Here is a 25266-nt window from a genome sequence, read left to right on the forward strand (position 1 = left end):
GCAAAGGGGATAAGAGTGAGTGCTCAAGTTACAGAGGTATAAGTTTGTTGAGTATTCCTGGTAAATTATATGGGAGGGTATTGATTGAGAGGGTGAAGGCATGTACAGAGCATCAGATTGGGGAAGAGCAGTGTGGTTTCAGAAGTGGTAGAGGATGTGTGGATCAGGTGTTTGCTTTGAAGAATGTGGAAAAGCAGTGTGGTTTTAGAAGTGGTAGAGGATGTGTGGATCAGGTGTTTGCTTTGAAGAATGTATGTGAGAAATACTTAGAAAACCAAATGGATTTGTATGTAGCATTTATGGATCTGGAGAAGGCATATGATAGAGTTGATAGAGATGCTCTGTGGAAGGTATTAAGAATATATGGTGTGGGAGGCAAGTTGTATACATATGTATCATCTTGCGCTGAAAAATGGTGTTTACAAGGGATAAGCACTTCTCAGCACAAACATCCACATGATAACTTCCGTTCTCATCTACTCCAGGCACTTCCCATTTCCGAACTATCTTGCTAAATCCATCACACCCCACCTTCACATTCATATCACCCATTACAACCACATCACTCTCCATCTCAAAACCATTTTATACAGTCATTCCAATTTCTCCAGAAATGCTTCACTCCATCCTTACCTTGCACAATCTTCATATTCACAGGAACATACCCATATATACCCACACCCATACATACTTCACAGTTAACTAGTCATTCCTTTCAGCAAACAATTCTTGACCCACTCCACCATGTTCTGTAACACTCTCCTATACTCTTGGTGATAGCACAATTTCGCATCCTTTTTTCCTCTTCCCCGATAATCTTAATTCATTACCATCCACACCACTCCTCCTTCCATAATTTGCATTCATCATTTCTATTTCCACTCCAAAGATCCTGCCCAAGGATATGGGTTTCCCAATCCCGAGCATATCCAAGGTATAACTTTTAAACTTCACAAGCTCCCTCCTTTTACTCCCACCAGTTATCCCATTTACATTCAGCACCATCACCCTCAATTGCTCATCCCTTTTACCAGCATAACTGGAAGACTCAGTGCTGCTTCCTAGCCTTTTGTGCCTTACCCATAACAGGCCACTGGCAGAGGACAACATTGCAGTATTTTCCTGGGGCAGTGGGGCTCCCAAATTGTCCAAAAAAACTAAAATCCCCAGCCAGCACACCTTAAAGTGTTTGCATGTATTCAAAAAAGAAACTATGTACTACTACTACTACTGTCCCACTGGAGTTAGGCAATGCCTACCCCTTCTGTGGTAAGGGTGTAAGGGTGTAATAGGTAGGTCACCATGAGAAGGTGGGGTGAAACCTGGTTACTCCAGAAAACTTGAGTATCCCCTTGAGGTGCTGAAATTCTAAACTTTATCCAATTCTGAGCACATACCACAGTAGTAGTACCTCCTAACCTCACTGATTATGATACTGCCAATGCATATAGCTCACACAAATTTCCACTTATTCTAAAAATCTGGCAATTTACTGCAATCATACCATTAAATAACTCATCCTTGCTTCAGAAGTCGGATCACCAAGCACTACTTAGTTTCTCAACAATATACAAAAAGAACTAATTACCACATTCTCAATTTCAACACTCTGTGGGTTATTTTGCTCAAAGTATTTGCAGGTCTCAGCTAAACGGTCCATTGCTTTCAAATACTGTGGCACCCCATTGCTACTGGGTCGTTCTTTTATCACACCTTCCACTTGGCCAGCAACATTGTAGAAACTAATAACATAGTCCAACTCCTGCAATGTCTTCTCTGTATCTGCAATATAGAAAGAACAGAGTTAAGACACAAAAATGTACCAATGTATGAGATTCTATATAACAGAAAAATGTCAAACTTGGAAGTAATTCCCGAAAGGCAGTCCACTGTCAGTTAAAAGCTTATATTCTTTTTTCATTCCAGTAAATCAAGATTTAAACATTTACTGATTTCCAAATTAAGAGCAGCATCATTAAAGATGAGAAAACTGATCTCTGTGAGCCCTATTTCTGAGCTTAGAATGGCATGAAGTGCCTGTGCAATCTTGCCTCACTGAGATTTGTTTTAAGCTATGTATATATAACAGTAGAATTAAAAATCTTAGAGTATACCACCACAAATGAAGGGTTACTGGCAGATACACAATTCATTCTTAAATAAAAGATTTACCAAGTTTTTGGAGCCCAACACTATACAGCAATAATCTTCTTAAGATCTCTTCATCTAGTAGGCATTATAACAGCATAAACTTGTTTACCCTGAGCAATGAGGTAAAAAGTAAACTTTGAGTTTTTAAACAGCATGATTTCTCTCCCTGTGGTTTGTCCTATGAGCATGAAATATATCCTGGGAATATTTGGGTTTAATTCTCTCTTTATTTCAATTAAGAGCCCAGCCTTGATGTGGACTTTTGTCCATGACCAGAGCCATCAACATAAAAAAAAACACAATGTGCTTCTTGGTGCATTATAGGAGAGAGCATTCTATCAGCAAAAACAAAGCAATATGGGTTGAGTTACTAAACATGTTAAAAAAGGTGGCCTTAAATAGCTAAAAACACATCAGCATGAGCTGTAATGGTTGATGCACCACAGAAGAGAAATCAGCACACTCAGAGACATATCAGCATCCATCATGCAATCTAACACATAAAACAAGACACTGTAAAGTAACTGATATGTCAGGATGAGGTTTTGTGCTTTTCTGTTTGTGCACAGACTGACACTGCATGAACAAAGACACATAAGCATGTGTTTGTTTGATGCACTTTATGGATGACATTTTAAGAGCAAAAACACATCAGTACATGCTGTGCTGCTTGACATTTGAAGAATGTATGTGAGAAATACTTAGAAAAGCAAATGGATTTGTATGTAGCATTTATGGATCTGGAGAAGGCATATGATAGAGTTGATAGAGATGCTCTGTGGAAGGTATTAAGAATATATGGTGTGGGAGGCAAGTTGTTAGAAGCAGTGAAAAGTTTTTATCGAGGATGTAAGGCATGTGTACGTGTAGGAAGAGAGGAAAGTGATTGGTTCTCAGTGAATGTAGGTTTGCGGCAGGGGTGTGTGATGTCTCCATGGTTGTTTAATTTGTTTATGGATGGGGTGGTTAGGGAGGTGAATGCAAGAGTTTTGGAAAGAGGGGCAAGTATGAAGTCTGTTGGGGATGAGAGAGCTTGGGAAGTGAGTCAGTTGTTGTTCGCTGATGATACAGCGCTGGTGGCTGATTCATGTGAGAAACTGCAGAAGCTGGTGACTGAGTTTGGTAAAGTGTGTGAAAGAAGAAAGTTAAGAGTAAATGTGAATAAGAGCAAGGTTATTAGGTACAGTAGGGTTGAGGGTCAAGTCAATTGGGAGGTAAGTTTGAATGGAGAAAAACTGGAGGAAGTGAAGTGTTTTAGATATCTGGGAGTGGATCTGGCAGCGGATGGAACCATGGAAGCGGAAGTGGATCATCGGGTGGGGGAGGGGGCGAAAATTCTGGGAGCCTTGAAGAATGTGTGGAAGTCGAGAACATTATCTCGGAAAGCAAAAATGGGTATGTTTGAAGGAATAGTGGTTCCAACAATGTTGTATGGTTGCGAGGCGTGGGCTATGGATAGAGTTGTGCGCAGGAGGATGGATGTGCTGGAAATGAGATGTTTGAGGACAATGTGTGGTGTGAGGTGGTTTGATCGAGTAAGTAACGTAAGAGTAAGAGAGATGTGTGGAAATAAAAAGAGCGTGGTTGAGAGAGCAAAAGAGGGTGTTTTGAAATGGTTCGGGCACATGGAGAGAATGAGTGAGGAAAGATTGACCAAGAGGATATATGTGTCGGAGGTGGAGGGAACGAGGAGAAGAGGGAGACCAAATTGGAGGTGGAAAGATGGAGTGAAAAAGATTTTGTGTGATCGGGGCCTGAACATGCAGGAGGGTGAAAGGAGGGCAAGGAATAGAGTGAATTGGAGCGATGTGGTATACTGGGGTTGACGTGCTGTTAGTGGATTGAATCAAGGCATGTGAAGCGTCTGGGGTAAACCATGGAAAGCTGTGGAGGTATGTATATTTGCGTGTGTGGACGTATGTATATACATGTGTATGGGGGTGGGTTGGGCCATTTCTTTCGTCTGTTTCCTTGCGCTACCTCACAAACGCGGGAGACAGCGACAAAAAAAAAAAAAAAAAAAAATCATAAACGTTTTTTCAATACAGCAAAGCAATGAAGTGAATAACTGATAAACCACATTTTTTCTTTAGATCAATGTCCCTGATTACAGAAAGGCATATAACATACACTTTGAAAAGAAAATGGTGGGTCCAGTGTTGTTATTGGTACGAGCCAAAATTAATGAATGATTCATGATGAGATTAACCACCACATACTGCTAAGAATCATAAGAACCAGAAAACATAATCATTGCATTTGTACTGAAGTACTTGAATAAATGCTGATAAAATATATTCTTCTGTTGGCCCCAGTACTGATCCAAGGTTACAGTATTAATTGTTCTAACAATGTGAGTATAAATTATTCTATCTTTCTATCTATATCTTTAATGCCCATTCACTCCAGGAACTCCCATCGAGGAGGTGGTCACAGTGAAAGTCTCCACAGCAAAAGAGTCTCCACTTATCCTTACATACCTCCCTAACATACACAATTCCATGCATTCTTCCCCAATTTCTCTCCCTCCAGTACTCTTCCACCTTTTCCCCATGTCACTGGTGGTCTTCCTCTCAGACCAACTCCTTTACTTCATACTATCATACACTCTCCATGTAAACTCTCCATCTGGTATTTTTTCCACATGCAAAAACCACCTCAAAGTATTAAATTCCACCTACTCTTCCACACCACAATTCATTCATTTAGATTCCTTGCCACACCAAATCTCTCATACAACCCCACATCCTTTCTTTCTTTATTCCATATAGTCACACCATACACTCAACTCAAATTACTAGATTCTTAACCTCTGCATCTCATCCCATTTCCATGTTTTGGCTACATATGTCAGGGTCAGGAGGTCACTTCCACACTTACCCCTCTACCCCTCATCATTCTACAAAGGGACCCAATAACTCTTCTGCCTTGTACTGACCTCTCCCTTATCTCTTCTATGTTCCCAAAACTCACTCAATATAGCTCCCAAATACTTGAATTCTGTCCCCTCTTCCAGTGTTTCTCCACCCCCCGACCTATAACACAGTTTTGTAAACTTTCTCCTCTTACACTATAGCACTTTGCAAAATATGTACTTCCAATCTGTTTCCTTTAAAAGAGACATATCCTCCTACAATAGCTACATACACTCCTAACACCTCTTCCTTTCCCTCAGGCACAACCTTCTGCTTCCATGCGAAGTCACATATCAAATGCATCCCCTCTATCACACTTTCTCCTCCAAACCTCAACATTTCAGCTGTAATCCTATCCATTCCAGGCACCTTTCCTAACTTCAATCTCATTATTGCCCTTCTTACCTCCCTTCTTCCTATACGTCCCTGTACATGTATCCTTTTCCTCTCATCCTCCATACCCATGCATGTAACAACTGCTGCCTCACTTTCTCCCACATTCATTAGTTCTTCAAAATACTCTTTCCATCTTCCTTCCACTTCCTCCTTTTGTTTCAGAAACTCCCCTTCCTCACTTCTCACATTTGCATTTCCACTCTTATGTACTCCCTGTTCACCTCCTTCCAAAACAATATCTTATTTTTCCTGAACTTTTATTTAAAGTTTTTCTTCCAAAATCTTCATCTACTCTTTCTTTGCCTTCCTCTATCAACTTCTTTACATTCCACTTACAAATCGTATATTCTCTCCTCCTCCTTTGCTAAACTTCCACTGGTACATTCCTCTCTAATATAATGGAAGGTCTAGCTACCTGCCTACCTAAATGAAAAATCCATAATTATGATCATGAATGATAAAGACGTCACAGTGTCCAGTACTAGCTACAGGAGATCGACTAGGAATGCAATAAAAAGAAACAGATTTTCAAAAATGTGATATTAAATTATAAGATATGATGAGATGCACAAGTATGCAGAAAATAGAGCAAAGTTCAATAAGGTGAAGGACAGAACATTCAATGGATGAAGGAAATTGAGATTGGTGATGAGGTGAAAGACAATTTTGTGCATGGATCAAGGAAAGCTGATCTAAGAGTTAGAGCCTCCAAAAAAAAAATGTTTATTCTTTACAAAAAGATTTTCATGCACACAATCTTATTTGCAAATCATACTCTGTTAATCGTTTATGGTGGGTATATATTATGTCTAGCAGCATGGTACTGTCTTACAAATGAAATGGTTTGCTACCTCAGTTACTACATGGCAATGAGAGAAAAGAGAGGCAATTTTTCCTTGCTGTCCTCATGCTTAATTTTCTGTCCCAGTTGATATTTTTCCCTCTAGTGCTAACTAAAGCAAGGGTCCTTAGAAGTTGTCCCAGGAAGAAAAGGCCCATATTCTTGTCTGGAGGCAAGAAAAAGTGTTTACAAGAGAAATTTCATGATGCACTGGCAGCGCCAAACCACTTTCTGGACATTTCCTCTTCCATCTAACATCATCCCTCCCCATAATGCTGAGTCTAGTTTATCTGGGAAGGCCAGTAAGGCAACTGATAACCTTCGCAGGATGGGTTTTTAGACATCTCATACTTCATCAGGTTGCAGGTCACCTTACTGGTCTTCCTTGGTCAACCAGACCCAGCTTTTTGTGGAGGGATCACATTAAAAGGAAAAAAAAAAAAGTATCCTGATGGTGGACCTGGTCTTCCCAAAGTGTCTTGAAATCTTCCTTGTTGATACTTTCATGCTTCCAAGAATACATGCCTTTTATTTTGAGAACAGCTTAGTTACTTGTACTTGCAGAGGAAGAATATCACATGGAACAGTAACTTTTTTTTTTTTTTTTTGCTGTCTCCCGCATTTGCGAAGTAGTGCAAGGAAACAGACAAAAGAAATGGCCCAACCCACCCCCATACACATGTATATACATACGTCCACACACGCAAGTATACATACCTACACAGCTTTCCATGGTTTACCCCAGACGTTTCACATTGCCCTGATTCAATCCACTGACAGCACGTCAACCCCGGTATACCACATCGATCCAATTCACTCTATTCCTTGCCCTCCTTTCACCCTCCTGCATGTTCAGGCCCCGATCACACAAAATCTTTTTCACTCCATCTTTCCACCTCCAATTTGGTCTCCCACTTCTCCTCGTTCCCTCCACCTCCGACACATATATCCTCTTGGTCAATCTTTCCTCACTCATTCTCTCCATGTGACCAAACCATTTCAAAACACCCTCTTCTGCTCTCTTAACCACGCTCTTTTTATTTCCACACATCTCTCTTACCCTTACGTTACTTACTCGATCAAACCACCTCACACCACACATTGTCCTCAAACATCTCATTTCCAGCACATCCATCCTCCTGCGCACAACTCTATCCATAGCCCACGCCTCGCAACCATACAACATTGATGGAACCACTATTCCTTCAAACATACCCATTTTTGCTTTCCGAGATAGTGTTCTCGACTTCCACACATTCTTCAAGGCTCCCACTCAATATATGGACAATGAGCACATTTTGCCTCCCTCCATTCTCAGTACCAATGGGTAAGTGGCAGCAAATCATGTCATCTGACTTCTATGATTGCACCATGCTTCCAGACATATGGTATCCCCACCATAAGCAAAAGACAGGATTATTCCTCAAATAAAATCTAATGTACGAGCCTTTTCATAAAAGGTAATTGTCTTTTTTCAGGGACTGTAGCACATGTGAAAGAAGATGACAGCACAAGCAGGAAGTGTTTATATGAGAAGTGCAGGGGTGATATAGGAAACTGAGCTGTGGTGTGAGGTCACTTTCTTTAGATTTCTATTGGACCATCATATTCTAAATAAATACTTACGAAAATGTTGCAGAATAATAAGAATGTTTGTTACATCTTATCATTAACTGTCTGCTGATTAAATCAAAACCATGTTATATGATAATTCAAATAGCCTTACTAAATTGCCTTCGCTGTAAATTGCCAGTCTGCTGATACAACGGTAGGATAGTTGTCTCCAGGCGAGCCAGACGGTGCTCAAAAGAATCCAGAATGCTACTCACATTGGTTGCCACCTGACTAGATCGTGATAAAACTTCACGAAGGTTTCCTAACTGGCTCATTTCCTGTAAATATAATCTAGGTCAAATGAAGGAACAATGGCACTGACAAATAAGTAAAAATAGATTGAGGACTGCCATTTTATCAATTTCCTGCAAAAAGAAGAAATAATAAAGTCAACACACGTTACCAGAAAAATTAATTATGACTTTTTCACCTATATCCTACTATAAAGGAAACCAATCTATAAGTTTCTCTAAATATCTTTATAGTTATACATCTCTTTCCCAATGTCATTACCATATGAACAACATGTTCACACATAAACGTTCCAAATGTCCTGCCACAAATATCTCAATCTGTTCATTGACATTCATCAAAACCTAATCAATTTAGTTCATAAATTAGTCATTTGTACAGTCCAGGGAAAGAGTTATACAACATCTTAAACTATTGTACACCAATACTGTCCACATTCACAATTTCATCACAGCTTATTTCATTCATACATTGGCCTGATAATATAAAAACACTCCATTACATCTTTTATGATATGGTTCTTGCTTAGTTTCAAGTTATGGCTTCTGATAACTCTATTGTTGCACCTAATGAAGAACTGTTCACTGTCAACTTTGTCAATCTGGAAACTTGAAGATCGTGATCAAATCTTCCATTACTCTTCTCTTCTCTGTTGCTGGAAAATTTACAGCCTCTAAACTCTTACTACAACTCACCTCTCTCAATTTTCTTTTTTTATAGTGCCTAACATGGCACAGATAAAATGTGCTCCAATCATGACCATCTTGGGTGAAGAAAACATTATAGGAAAAAATTATTGAAAAAAGGAGTAACAGCTCCTCAGGTGTTTGCAAACGACCATTAATGGTAAAAAGGTTATATACAGAAGGAAAAACAAGATATGACAAAATTCCACAGCTTTGCTGAATGAAGAGACAAGAAGGTATCTTAATAGTCAATATTCATGATGGCATTCTTCTAACATAAACTAAGAGAAGTACCAGCCAGGTGCATGCCATAGGTACCAGCCTAGGTGGCAAGAAGACACAAAAATATCTTACGAAAGCAGTGGCTGAAATAATACCTGTTGTGCAGGAGGAGGTAGCAGGCTGTTGACAGCAGCCGCCAAGGGTAATACTAATGTCCTGACTCAGGAGCATTAAAATCATGCTTGGAACCATCTTACACCTTCCACAATAGGACTGCTAGTCTTGCTTTCTGTTTCATCAAAATGGGAGTACCAGGCTAGTCCAGCCATTTTCTCCTAACAAGCCCCATACACCTACTCAAGCCTTAATTATCTTATTCTCATAGGTTCTCTTGCCATCTCCTGGCAGCACAATAGTTTTTAAGTATAATCATGATAGAGTCCAACAAGCCTATAGCCCCAAGTCCCCTCCCTCATGAGCATGCTTCTTTTTATATTCACTATGCCAACATTCGTAGTTTCTCTAGTAACCTCTCTTCTGTTGAACCATTTGTTTAAAACCTTTTCTAATATCCTACTTTTTTCGGATACCCAATAGTCTAATGATAAATTCACAAGCCCGTTTCTCATTCTTTTTTATTTATTTTGCTTTGTCGCTGTCTCCCACGTTTGCAAGGTAGCGCAAGGAAACAGACGAAAGAAATGGCCCAACCCACCCCCATACACATGTATATACATACACGTCCACACACGCAAATATACATACCCATACATCTCAATGTACACATATATATACACACACAGACACATACATATATACACATGCACACAATTCACACTGTCTACCTTTATTCATTCCCATCGCCACCTCGCCACACATGGAATAACATCCCCCTCCCCCCTCATGTGTGCAAGGTAGCGCTAGGAAAAGACAACAAAGGCCCCATTCGTTTACATTCAGTCTCTAGCTGTCATGCAATAATGCCCAAACCACAGCTCCTTTTCCACATCCAGGCCCCACAGAACTTTCCATGGTTTACCCCAGACGCTTCACATTGCCCTGATTCAATCCATGACAGCACGTCGACCCTGGTATACCACATCGATCCAATTCACTCTATTCCTTGCATGCCTTTCACCCTCCTGTATGTTCAGGCCCCGATCACTCAAAATCTTTTTCACTCCATCTTTCCACCTCCAATTTGGTCTCCCTCATCTCCTTGTTCCCTCCACCTCTGACACATATATCCTCTTGGTCAATCTTTCCTCACTCATTCTCTCCATGTGCCCAAACCATTTCAAAACACCCTCTTCTGCTCTCTCAACCACGCTCTTTTTATTTCCACACATCTCTCTTACCCTTACATTACTTACTCGATCAAACCAACTCACACCACATACTGTCCTCAAACCTCTCATTTCCAGCACATCCACCCTCCTGCGCACAACTCTATCCATAGCCCACGCCTCGCAACCATACAACATTGTTGGAACCACTATTTCTTCAAACATACCCATTTTTGCTTTCCGAGATAATGTTCTTGACTTCCACACATTCTTCAAGGCTCCCAGGATTTTCACCCCCTCCCCCACCCTATGATTCACTTCCGCTTCCATGGTTCCATCCGCTGCCAGATCCACTCCCAGATATCTAAAACACTTTACTTCCTCCAGTTTTTCTCCATTCAAACTTACCTCCCAATTGACTTGACCCTCAACCCTACTGTACCTAATAACCTTGCTCTTATTCACATTTACTCTTAACTTTCTTCTTTCACACACTTTACCAAACTCAGTCACCAGCTTCTGCAGTTTCTCACATGAATCAGCCACCAGCGCTGTATCATCAGCGAACAACTGACTCACTTCCCAAGCTCTCTCATCCCCAACAATATACAACTATAATCTTCACTCACAATTCCAGTTCAAAGGTGGCGTCTGTGCTTATTCCAAGATCAACACATTTGTTGCATGCCTCAAGGACCTTGAGTTCCTAAATTCTGATGTTATCTGGCTCTAGGTCAGTCTTCCTATCACCAAGCTTTTCCTCTGTTTTTCCTACTGCTCTCCAACTCTACAAATTTTGCATCTTTCTACAACTATTCAAACTCCTGCCATAAGACCATGACATCCTCTCAACTACAGGTCCAGATCCTCTACCTGCGGATATCAACTTTCACCAGAAGGAATAGTTGACTTCTGCCCATATGGATGGTGGGGGGATTCAAGCCCTCACATTCTCCTTTCTTGATGATCTAAAGCAAATTATCACCCATTCCACCCATATTCCAGAATGATGTGACCACAGCTACACAATCTCACCCCAAATTGGTTTATCAGCCCACACTCTTATAAATATATCTATTTTGACAGCATCTTCCCTCCAGCAGCCCCTTCTAAAATTAAACATTAGCACCCCAACAAAGCTGACTGGAATAACTTATGAAAATTCTTTCCTTACTTCCTTGGGAGTAAATTACTGTCTCTTATGTGGTGATGCTTCCGACTTTGCCAAACACATAGAAGAGGATATTCATGCAGGAATGGAAGCATTTCTACCCTCTTCCTACAAAACAACCTCTTCTTCCAATCTTTGATTCAACTGTTCTTTTTCTAAGACCATTCAGGCTAGGGATCAGGAATATCAGGCTTGGAAAAATTTCCCTTCCTCTGACTCCCAATCAGCATTCATCACTGCCTGTAATCATAGGAAGTAGGTTATCCATGAGGCAAAACATTCCTTTATTCAAAGGAAGTGCAATAACCTTTCCATATCTTCAAATGATAGGTCTATCTGGTCTTAAGCAAAAGGGCACTGCTAACAACTACTGTCACTTCACCTTCCCTTCTTTTTCCTGTACTAATGGTACTGAAGCTGTCTCTCCTAAAGAAAAAGCAGCTTTCTTGGATTCTCACTTCTCCTGTAACTCTACCTTGGATGACTGTAACATTCCTTTATTCCCTGATGTTCCTCTTACCAATCGTTTGCCCCTTCCTGTAATCCCTTTTTGAAAAGTCTGAAGTTTTTTCTCTTTACACACAAGCAAGGCTTATGGTCCTGATGGCATCCATCCCTTCCTCCTGAAAGAGTGTGCATCTGAATCTACACCTGCCCTATCTCATTCTTCCTGTTTCCATTTAAAAACCCAAAATTTTCCTCCGTCTTGAAAGCATGTGTTGGAGCAACCAATCCCTGAGAATGGTGAGCCTTCTAACTCCTCTAATTATCATCCTGATGCTTTGAAATCTACCATTTCCAAAGTCTTGGAATCCTTCCTCAACTCCCATATCCTAACACATCTTGAATCTGTCTTCTGTCTGATCACCGGTATGGCTTCTGTAAGGCAAGGTCCACTAGTGATATTCTTTCCTATCTCATTGAAAGATTTTGGGAAATTTCATGAGGTTGTCCTTGATATATCTAAAGCTTCCAACAGAGTGTGATTTCAGGGTCTCTTCTCTAAGCTCCCCTCTTATGGCTTCTGTCCCTCACTCTATTCCCTCACACCTAGCTTCCTCTCAGGCCAATCTATTTCCATGCTTGCTGATGGATCAGCCTCTTCACCTTTCTCCATCAACAGTGGTGTTCCTCAAGGTTCTGTCCTGTAACCTGTCTCCTACACTTTTCTCATCTTAATCAATTATTTCCTTTCTTTCACAAATAACTAAATGCACTTTAATGCTGATGAGTCAAAACTGCATTCCTCCACATCCTTCAATTCTGCTCCTTCTCTCACTCAACACAACTTGTTAAATAAACTCAGACTTGGACAGGATATCTCAGTGGGGTAGACAAAATCTGATTAAGTTTAATGCCTCCAAGACCCAGTTTGCCCATCTCTCTATCAAAAATTCCTTACAACTTTCCTCTCTCTACCAGCAGTTTTGTAATTCCACCTCTTAAGTCAATGAACGTAGTTGGTATTATTGTAACATCCAGTTTTGTAATTCCATCTCTTAACTCAATGAAAATCCATCCTGTCTTAGAAACCTCATGTTACAGAAATAGCTAAATCTGCCTCTAAGAAACTGTGAAGCCTATCTAGATGTTAAAATTCATTTTCTTAAAAACAGTTGCTCCATTTCACTTTTCTATTCCATCATTTCTTGGCCATGTATACCTGTGGATCGTCTTCTGAAAAAAGGTGTTTGCAAGGAATAAACCCCTCTCAGCACAAATTTCCACAAGGTAACTTCCATTCTCATTTACTCCACGCACTCCCCATTTACCCACTTTATTGCAAATCTCATCACATCCCACTTTACAATTCATATCACTCAATACAACCATGTTTCTTTCTTTATCAAAGCCATTTATACAGTCATTCAAGTTTCTCAGATATACTTCATTTCATCTTCAACACGTACAGTCTTCATATTCACTGGTTCATATACTCATGTATACTTCACAATTCCAATCTTTCCTTTCGTTCACATTATTCTTGATCCATTCCATCCATGCTCTGTAACACACTCCCACACTCTCTGTGATAGCAGAATTAAAATTCCTTCTTTCCCTTTTCCCTGATAATTTTCATTCATTCCTGTCTATACCATCCCTCCTTCCATGCTCTCCCATGACTTGCATTCATCATTTCTATCCTCAATCCATACAACCTGCCCAAGGATATTGGTTTCCCAAGTCCCTGGCACATCCAAGCTGTAACTTTCAAACTGCACATGCTCACTCCTTTTATTCTCACTAGTCATCCCATTTACAATCAACGCCACCCTTAATCACTTGTCTCTTTACTCCTCATCATAACTGATAAACTCTAGTGCCGCTTCTAAGCCTTTTATGCCTCACCCTTGAAAGGCCACTGGCAGAGGGCAACTCCAGCAGTGTTTCCAGAGGCAGCAAGACTAAAATTGTCCAAAAAGCTAAAAAGTCCCAGCACACCTTAGGTGTTTGTCTGTATTTAAAAAGATTGCCCTGATGGAGTGGGGCAACACCTCCCCCTTCAGTTCCACCCTTAAAGGTGTAGTAACGAAGTCACCATGAAATGTCAGGATGAGACTTGGATACTCTAGAAAACTAGGGCATTCCCTTGAGGTACTGAAACTTGAAAACTTTCCCTAATTTTGTGCCTATTCACAGTACTAGCACCTCTTAACCTCACTGGTTATGATACTGCCAGAAGTCATGATCCAAAAGTCAGTTCAGGAGCAGCTAATCAGGTTCAAGGATTCAGAGGATAAAATTTTACAGGATGATGAAACTGACAAACAAGGTCAAAAGTGCTTTCACATAGGAAGACACTATAGCCCCAACACTAGATTAAATGGGTAGGAAGTTTTGGGAGACAGTGACAAAGCAAAATAAGAATAAAAAAAATCTAGAAAAAAATATTGAATGAATACTAAAAGGATTTGACCTATACAAGGCTCATGGTCCTGATGAAAATCAACCATATGTGCAAATGATGCATGCACATATGCTAGATAAATCTAATAAGTTACTGTTCAAGATGTCACTGGAGAGAGGCAAAATGCCTAAGGAATGAAAAGGGGGCAAACGTCATACATATATAAGTAAGAAAGGAGACTGGATGCATGCAATGAACTACAGACCAGTCTCTAGAAAGAGTGTAGTGTGTAGGGTTCTGGAAAAGATTATGAGGAAGCAAGTGGATGACTTTCTATGGAGGAGAAATTTCCCATGCGAGAGACAGCATGGCTTAAGGGAAAAGAGGTTATGTGTAACTAACCTGTTTAGAGTAAATCAAGAGAGAGTGAGCTCAGCCCTGGACAAAAGGGATGGCTGGGTGGAATGCCTGTATTTGGACTGCCAGAAATCATCTGACATCATACCCCATGAAAGGCTTATTGTGAAGGTGGATCACCAGGCAGGAATAATGGGGAAAGTCCTACAATGGACAGAAGATTACACCACCAGGAGGGAATAAAGGACACACATTAGAGGAGCCTTTTCCAAATGGGATAAGGTGACCAATGGAGTGCAACAGGGTTCAGTTTTGGGACCATTACTCCATCTATATTGGTGACTTGCCTAAAGGTATGACATCCCACCTGAATATGTTTGGAAATAAAGCAAATGTCATGATGGAAATGAAAAGCAAGCAGGATTGCAAAAAAAGGCTCCAAAGCTGGTCTTAAACATGGTTGACAAAATTCAACTCAAGCAAATGTAAAGTGATTAGCATGGGAGAAAGAAAAAGGTGACCTCAACAGCTTCAAGATTCTGTGTGAGAAGAACCAATGAGATGACATTGTCCCATATTAGAAGAACAGTTATGAAGACAAACCATTTACTGGCAAAAAATATGAAGAGATTTCAAGTACATGGATAAGGAAATATTTAGCAAGTTATTCATACCCTACATAAGGCCAAAACTAGAATATTTGTCCCATGTTTGGTTGCCTCACCTAAAGAGATACAAAAGACTCAAAGGGAAGATGAAGAGGTGGGCAACACAGACGGTACCAGAACTAAGAGAGCTATGTTACTGGGAAAGGCTGAAGGCTTTAAATCTGCCCACCTTAGAAGACAGAAGAGTGAGGGGCAACCTGATCACAATCTGCACATTTCTAAAAAGAATGATGATGTGGGCAGTGGACGGTTTTTTGAGATATGTAGGGACAAAGCCATCAGAGGGTATACAGTGAAATTAAATAAGACTCTTGTTAATAAGGATCTAAAGAAATATTTCAACAGTATAAGAGTGGTGGATGAATGGAAGGAACTGGCTGAAGACATGATTAATGCAAGCAGCATACACAAATTTCAGAGGCAGTATGATCATAAAGAATGTTCAACAAATGGGGCCCCATAAGTTAAAAACTTCCACCTCATACAGTACAAATACATAATTACATCAACTGAACAAAACATCAACCATTCTAGGCATTGCATATGATACACACAACATTCATTCCCCACAACAAAAAGGTAACACAAACTTAACACCCTCAGAACACTAACTAGCACCAGATCTGGACAACAAAAAGAGCTCCTTAATATCCTCAGCAAACAATTCATCCACTCCACTTCAAACTACTTTCATCCACTTGAAAGCAAATGTAACAAAGCTACAAAGTATACAAAACTGACCACTCAGAACTATCACTGGCTATCTAGCAACCACAAATATTCAACAGCTACACAGTGAAACAAAGATCCTCTCAATACAATCCCGCCCCAACATCCATGACACTCAATTTTATGCAACAACACTAGACTTCTAACCAAACCACTCTATAACAGATGACCAACCTCCAAGTAGAAATTAAAAGCTTACCCTTGCCTCACACTTTAGTAACCTCTATCCATAAAACCCTGCATCCCTAATGTAACACTAAAAAACAAGTACTCAGAGAAGTAACCAGACAAGCACTAAACAACCACCCTCCCAATTCAGTCTTACATACTGTACTACAACAACTGGAGAGCATAATTTGGTGCACTATATTTTACGGAACTAAATTAAGATGTCATTAGTGAAGAATATATTACTGTTTATTATTTATTATATCTAATCACCATCTCCCACATTAGTGAGGTAGCACAATGAAAGAAACGAAAGAATGGCCCAACCCACCCACATACACATGTATATATTTGGCAGCGGATGGAACCATGGAAGCGGAAGTGAATCATAGGGTGAGGGAGGGGGTGAAAGTTCTGAGAGCGTTAAAGAATGTGTGGAAGTCGAGAACATTATTTCGGAAAGCAAAAATGGGTATGTTTGAAGGAATAGTGGTTCCAAAAATGTTATATGGTTGCGAGGCATGGGCTATAAATAGATTTGTGCAGAGGAGGGTGGATGTGTTGGAAATGAGATGTTTGAGGACAATATGTGGTGTCAGGTGGTTTAATCGAGTAAGTAATAGTAGGGTAATAGAGATGTGTGGTAATAAAAAGAGTGTGGTTGAGAGAGCAGAAGAGGGTGTTTTGAAATGGTTTGGTCATATGGAGAGAATGAGTGAGGAAAGATAGACAAAGAGGATATATGTGTCAGATGTGGAGGGAACGAGGAGACGTGGGAGACCAAATTGGAGGTGGAAAGATGGAGTGAAAAAGATTTTGAGTGATCGAGGCCTGAACATGCAAGGAATAGAGTGAATTGGAATGATGTGGTATACCGGGGTCAACGTGCTGTCAATGGATTGAACCAGGGCATGTGAAGCGTCTGGGGTAAACCATATATATTTCATTTATTTGCTTTGTTGCTGTCTTCCGCGTTAGCGAGATAGCGCAAGAAATGGGCCAAAGAAAGAAATGGCCCAAGCCACCTACATACACATGTATATATATACACGTCCACACACACAAATATACATACCTATACATCTCAACGTATACATATATATACACACACAGACATATATATATATATATATATATATATATATATATATATATATATATATATATATATATATATATATATATATATATATATTTTTTTTATTATTATACTTTGTCGCTGTCTCCCACGTTTGCGAGGTATATATATATATATATATATATATATATATATATATATATATATATATATATATATATATATACACACATATGTACATAATTCATAGTTTGCCCTTATTCATTCCCGTCGCCACCCCGCCACACATGAAATGACAACCCCCTCCCCGCGCATTTCCATGAGGTAGCGCTAGGAAAAGACAACAAAGGCCACAATCATTCACACCAGTCTCTAGCTCCCTTTCCACATCCAGGCCCCACAAAACTTTCCATGGTTTACCCAAGATGCTTCACATGCCCTGGTTCAATCCATTGACAGCACATCCATTCCAGTATACCACATTGTTTCAATTCGCTCTATTCCTTGCACGCCTTTCACCCTCCTGTATGTTCAGGCCCCGATCGCTCAAAATCTTTTTCACTCCATCCTTCCACCTCCAATTTGGTTTCCCGGTTCTCCTCGTTCCCTCCACCTATGACACATATATCTTCTTTGTCAACCTTTTCCTACTCATTCTCTCCATGTGACCAAACCATTTCAACAACCCTCTTTTGCTCTCTCAACCACACTCTTTTTATTTCCACACATCTCTCTTACCCTTTCTTTACTTACTGGATCAAACCACCTCACACTACATATTGTCCTCAAACATTTCATTTCTGCACAACCCTATCTGTAGCCCATGCCTAGCAACCACATAACATTGTTGGAACCACTATTCCTTTAATCATACCCATTTTTGCTTTCCGAGATAAAGTTCTCGCCTTCCACACTTTCTTCAATGCTCCCAGAACCTTCGCTCCCTCCCCCATCCTGTGACTCGCTTCCGCTTCTAAGGTTCCATCCACTGCTAAATCCACTCCTAGAAATCTAAAACACTTCACTTCCTCTAGTTTTTCTCTATTCAAACTTACCTCCCAATTATCTTGTCCCTCAACCCTACTGAACCTAACAACCTTGCTCTTATTCACATTTACTCACAGCTTTCTTCTTTCACACACTTTACCAAACTCAGTCACCAACTTCTGCACTTTCTCATATAAATCAGCCACCAGCGCTGTATCATCAGTGAACAATAACTGACTCAATTCCAAAGCCCTCTCGTCCTCAACAGACTGCATACTTGCCCGTCTCTCCAAAACTCTTGCATTCATCTCTCCAACCACTCCATCCATAAACAAATTAAACGACCATGGAGACATCATATGTCCCTGCTGCAAACTAACATTCACTGGGAACTAATCACTTTCCTCTCTTCCTAATCGTACACATGCCTTACATCTTTGGTAAAAACTTTCACTGCTTCTAGCAACTTATCTCCTGCACCATATACCCTTAAAACCTTCTGCAAAGCATCTCTATCAACCCTATCAAATGCCTTCTCCAGATCCATAAATGCTACATACAAATCCATTTGTTTTTCTAAATATTTCTCACATGCATTCTTTAAAGCAAACACCTGATCCACATATCCTCTACCACTACTGAAACCACACTGCTCTTCCTGTCTGATGCTCTGTACATGCCTTTACCCTCTCAATCAATACCCTCCCATATAATTTCCCAGGAATACTCAACAAACATATACCTCTGTAATTTGAACATTCACCTTCATCCCCTTTGTCTTAGTACAATGGCACTATGCATGCATTCCACCAATCCTCAGGCACTTCAACATGAACCATACATACAATGAATATCCTTACCATCCAATCAACAAACAGTCATCCCGTTTTTTCATAAATTTCACTGCAATACCATCCAAACCCATCGTCTTGCCGGCTTTCAACTTCATCAAAGCTTTCACTACCTCTTCTCTGTTTACCAAACCATTCTCCCTGACCCTCTCACCTCACACACCACCTCAACCAAAACACCCTATATCTGCGACTCTATCATCAAACACATTCAACAAACCTTCAAAGTATATCAATGAAAGTGTGGGGTAGATAATATAAAAACAGAGAAAAACTCTTGTAAAAATCAACAGAGCTTATGAATACCTTGAATAATAACCAAAATAAACTGGAGAAATACACCAACACAAAAATACTTTTATGCTCGGAGCACATGGCCACTTGATTTACTGTCAGTTATTGATGTTTAGTGGCTTTTGAACAATGTTTAGCCAAGGATGTGACTGGCATATTTCACTTAGTATATTCAACTTTACCATAAATTTCAACTGCTACAAATGTTAATTGAGGTGTTCATAGGAACTACTGATGTTATAAAAGTGTTTTACCTACTTCAGCATTAACTAATCCCACATTTTCACTGAAATACATTTATTTATTATACATATATCATACTTGATCACTGTTTCCCACGTCAGGGGAGTAACACCAGGAAACAGATGAAGGATGGTCCATGCACTCATATACACATACATATATACATATGAAGTATGAAGTCTGTTGGGGATGAGAGAGCTTGGGAAGTGAGTCAGTTGTTGTTCGCTGATGATACAGCGCTGGTGGCTGATTCATGTGAGAAACTGCAGAAGCTGGTGACTGAGTTTGGTAAAGTGTGTGGAAGAAGAAAGTTAAGAGTAAATGTGAATAAGAGCAAGGTTATTAGGTACAGTAGGGTTGAGGGTCAAGTCAATTGGGAGGTGAGTTTGAATGGAGAAAAACTGGAGGAAGTGAAGTGTTTTAGATATCTGGGAGTGGATCTGTCAGCGGATGGAACCATGGAAGCGGAAGTGGATCATAGGGTGGGGGAGGGGGCGAAAATTTTGGGAGCCTTGAAAAATGTGTGGAAGTCGAGAACATTATCTCGGAAAGCAAAAATGGGTATGTTTGAAGGAATAGTGGTTCCAACAATGTTGTATGGTTGCGAGGCGTGGGCTATGGATAGAGTTGTGCGCAGGAGGATGGATGTGCTGGAAATGAGATGTTTGAGGACAATGTGTGGTGTGAGGTGGTTTGATCGAGTAAGTAACGTAAGGGTAAGAGAGATGTGTGGAAATAAAAAGAGCGTGGTTGAGAGAGCAGAAGAGGGTGTTTTGAAATGGTTTGGGCACATGGAGAGAATGAGTGAGGAAAGATTGACCAAGAGGATATATGTGTCGGAGGTGGAGGGAACGAGGAGAAGAGGGAGGCCAAATTGGAGGTGGAAAGATGGAGTGAAAAAGATTTTGTGTGATCGGGGCCTGAACATGCAGGAGGGTGAAAGGAGGGCAAGAAATAGAGTGAATTGGAGCGATGTGGTATACAGGGGTTGACGTGCTGTCAGTGGATTGAATCAAGGCATGTGAAGCGTCTGGGGTAAACCATGGAAAGCTGTGTAGGTATGTATATTTGCGTGTGTGGACGTGTGTATGTACGTGTGTATGGGGGTTGGGCCATTTCTTTCGTCTGTTTCCTTGCGCTACCTCGCAAACGCGGGAGACAGCGACAAAGTATAAAAAAAAAAAAAAATATACATTAACGCTCATACATGCACATGTACATACATATACATACACATAAACAGACATATACATATATACACATGTGCATATTCATACTTCCCTTCATCCATTCCCGGTGCTATCCCACCTCACAGGAAACAGCATCACTACCCCATTGTTCAGCGAGATAGTGCCAGGAAAACAGACAAAAAAGGCACAATCGTTCACACTCAGTCTCTAGCTGTCATGTATAATGTACCGAAACCACAGCTCCATATCCACATCCAGGCCCCACAGACCTTTCCATAGTTTATCCCAGACATTTTACTTGCCCTGGTTCAGTCCACTAACAGCACATTGACCACGATATACTACATTGTTCCAATTCACTCTATTTCTTGCATGCCTCTCACCCTCCTGTATGTTCAGGCCCCAATCCCTCAAACTCTTTTTCACTTCATCCTTCCACCTACTATTTGGTCTCTAGCTTCTTGTTCTTTCCACCTCTGACACATATATCCTCTTTGTCAATCTTTCCTCACTCATTCTCTCCATATGACCAAACCATTTCAATACACCCTCTTCTGCTCTCTCTACCACACTTTTTACTTCCACACATCTCTCTTACCCTTTCATTCCTTGGTTGATCAGACCACCTCAAACCACATATTGTCTTTAAACATTTCATTTCGAACACATCCATCCTCCTCCAAACAGCTCTATCTATAGCCCATGCCTCACAACCATATAATATTGCTGGAACTAGTATTCCTTAAACATATCCATTTTTGCTCTCCAAGATAATGTTCTCTCCATCCACACATTCTTCATCGCTCCCAGAACCTTCACCCCCTCCCCCACCCTATGACTCACTTCCACTTCGATGGTTCTACTCACTGCTAAGTCCACTCCCGGATATCTAAAATACTCCACTTCTTCCAATTTTTCTCCATTCAAACTTACATCCCAATCAACTTGTCCCTCAACGCTACCGAACCGAGTAATCTTGCCCTTATTCACATTTACTCTCAACTTTCTCCTTTCACACACTTTTCCAAACTCAGTCTCCAACTTCTGCAGTTTCTCATCTGAATCAGCGACCAAAGCTGTATCATCGGTGAACAACAACCGACACACTTCCCAGGCCTTCTCATCCACAACAGACTGCATACTTGCCCCTCCCTCCAATACTCTCGCATTTCTCTTCCCAACCACCCCATCCATAAACAAATCAAACAACCATGGGGACATCACACACCCCTGTCAAAGACCAACCTTCAGTGAGAACCAATCACTCTACTCTCTTCCTACTCGTATATATGCCTTACATCCTTAATAACAACTTTTCATTGTTTCTAGCAGCTTACCTCCCTCAACATACACTCTTAAGGCCTTCCACAGAGCATCTCTATCAACCCTATCATATGCCTTCTCCAAATCCATAAATGCTACATACAAATCCATCTGTTTTTCTAATTATTTCTCACACACATTCTTCAAAGCAAACACCTGATCCAGACAACCTCTACCACTTCTGAAACCACACTGCTCTTCCCCAATCTGATTCTCTGTACATGCCTTCACCCTCTCAATCAATACTCTCCCATATTTTCTTTTCTATTGCATTTGATAAAGACTGGTCATTATGGTACACCAACTAGATGGCAAAATAGTCTTTGATCAACTGGTGCAAACTAATCAGCATCAGTGATTCAAACAATACTTTGTCAAGCAGTCAGCAAAATAGCCTGGTGCCTCCTAGTCAGGATCTGTAGGTGAGTGTTATTTTGTCAACTTATTAGCAAATGTTCGTCAAAATCTATTTTGATAACAAGTTGGCACATGTAAGCCAAACACTATTTTCTACACACAAGTTAATGACATCATCACTCTAACCCATGCTGAACTGGATATATGATATGCTAATGAGTTCGTAGTCCTTCTTCACAACATTCGCTTTCCATTTCCTAGCACAATTTAAGTGACCAAAACTAACCAAGTCCTATCTTAACCAAAATTAACTTAAAACTATGTAGCCTTTCTTAATCTAACTAGCCTTACAATACCTATCCAAACCTAACCTAATCAACATACTCTAACTTCACCTCAGCCAAATCTAATATACCCTACTTTGCCAATCTAAAAGAAACATATCTAACTCAGTCTACCCAGCCTAACTTAAACTAAACTAAGGTTACTTGTATGGTAGGAAGCATGATGCCACATAAGAAAAGGAATGCTTATGTGAGAACATAATATCATAAAATCTTCAGCAAATTACATATGATCCAGTTCAGCTTGTGTAAAATAGAAGACAGACAGCATAAACATATGCATTAGTAAGGAAAATAATATCTGATCGACTGGTGCTAACTAGTTAGGAATATTTTGTTTGTTCTAGCTGTGGCAACCATTTAACAAAACAGCATTCAAAAGTATTGTTGCTAATTTTGCAGCATCACTTAGTAAAAGGTTATTTTGCTAATCAACTGCCAAAGAATAGAGTTTATATCACTGATGTCCACTAATTAGCATTAACAAGTCTTTTTTTTATATGCTGGAGATCCAATCATGGACAAAAGTTCACATCATGGTTCGGCTATAACTGAAATATAAGGAGGTTAATTAAATGAAAAAAGATGCTGTGGGATAATATATATGAATTTTGGAGGTAACGATAAACCTGTCTTTTACAAATGTGCCAGTTCATAGTTAATGCAAAAGACACGAGAGGGTGGAGAGGTTCAAAGCTTCAAGGTGTAGGATATGAAAAAGTTATCCAAATGACTCAACCTTGAGTTGCCAACAGGCACACAGTAATCATGCAATACTAAAGTTATCTAATTATCTTGGCAGAATAATATCCACTTCATAAAATGTGATGCTCAAACTCCTGCTCTACAACCATTAATGTATTCCTTGAACCGCAAACCTGCATTACAGATTCATAACACCAAACATACAAAGCTAGTAACAATGTGGAAATATTATCAGATTTTTTCCATTTAGCTAAATTTCCTTCTGAAAGGATTAGTAATGAAGCTGGTATGGTTGAATTTATGTTAGATGGGAAAGTAAATAATCAACTACTATATTACTGTTTTGAACAACATGTAAATATCATGACACTGTTTGGTTGGGTTTCATTTGGTAGACATTGGTTTTCCAGAGGTTGTTGATGTCTGTTCAATCATTATGAGCTTTATTTTATAGCTAATCACTACTTTTTGTGATTTTCTCCGTCCAAAACACTGGTTCCTACTGGTGTAGGTCCGAGACGGTAATGTCACTTAAAATCCTATAAACAAACGTAAACATTTAAAGCCACCACCAAAGTAAGATATGTAAGAAAATTAAGTGATATCAAATTACCTTCTCTAACTGCCTGGAAACATCCATTCTCTTCTCTACGGCTTGTTCTATCATCATATCAAATCAAGAGTTAATTTATGTAAATGATTTTCTTCGATTTTGCTCTACAGGTAAGACAAAGATCAATATATGACTGTTCTCGTTCCCAACTGGCGAATGTTTACAAATTATCAGCTGTTCCCCTGGGAGGGCGGGGGAGGGGGGGGAGGGGGCGTGGCAGGACGGTTACTTCCTGAGCGTCAGGAGGAGATCACGCCCCCCCCCCCAACCCCCCCCCACCATCTGCCCTACCAAAATAAGATAAACAATATCTTGTACACTTCCATAACTTCATAGGTACACTGATAATCACGACCCTAACATTCATATAAACTTTATTACATAAAAATGATCATGTACAAAATATCAATTATGAGGGAGCGGGGGGCTGGAAATCCTCCCCTCTCGTTTATTTTTTTCTAATTTTCCAAAAGAAGGAACAGAGGGGGCCAGGTGAGGATATGCCAAAAAAGGCCCAGTCCTCTGTTCCTAACGCTACCTCGCTAACGCGGGAAATGGCGAATAGTTTGAAAGAAAAAGAAAGATATATATATATATATATATATATATATATATATATATATATATATATATATATATATATATCCCTGGGGATAGGGGAGAAAGAATACTTCCCATGTATTCCCTGCGTGTCGTAGAAGGCGACTAAAAGGGGAGGGAGCGGGTGGCTGGAAATCCTCCCCTCTCGTTTTTTTTTTAATTTTCCAAAAGAAGGAACAGAGAAGGGGGCCAGGTGAGGATATTCCACAAAGGCCCAGTCCTCTGTTCTTAACGCTACCTCGCTAATGCGGGAAATGGCGGATAGTTTAAAAGAAAAAAGAAAAAATACATTTGTATTAATATAATCATTAGAATACTTAATTGCCGTTTCCCGCTTCAGCGAGGTAAAGCTGAATGGCCCATCCACTCACACACAC

General features: G+C 40.1%; 1 protein-coding gene across 5 annotated transcripts in view; it reads right to left on the reverse strand.

Annotated features, from left to right (window-relative positions):
* Nucleotides 1–24481, reverse strand: part of Exo70 (exocyst complex component 7) — a 129774-nt gene extending 105293 nt beyond the window's left edge. For 3 of the 5 annotated variants that reach the window (XR_011713630.1, XR_011713631.1, XR_011713629.1), the window contains exons 1-3: nt 24290–24478; nt 8030–8195; nt 1589–1782 (exon numbers count right to left, since the gene is read on the reverse strand). Coding sequence is in view for 2 of the 5 variants with exons in the window: in XM_071669118.1 (XP_071525219.1) it covers nt 1589–1782; nt 8030–8195; nt 24290–24346 (417 nt within the window). In the remaining 3 variants the exon portion in view is untranslated. Of the gene's footprint in view, nt 1–1588; nt 1783–8029; nt 8196–24289 lie in introns of all 5 variants that reach the window. The other 2 variants (XM_071669118.1, XM_071669119.1) reach the window with 2 other exon arrangements.
* Nucleotides 24482–25266: the final 785 nt, after the last annotated feature.

This window comes from Panulirus ornatus, chromosome 13 (genome assembly GCF_036320965.1).
Source record: "Panulirus ornatus isolate Po-2019 chromosome 13, ASM3632096v1, whole genome shotgun sequence".
NCBI lineage: Eukaryota > Metazoa > Arthropoda > Malacostraca > Decapoda > Palinuridae > Panulirus > Panulirus ornatus.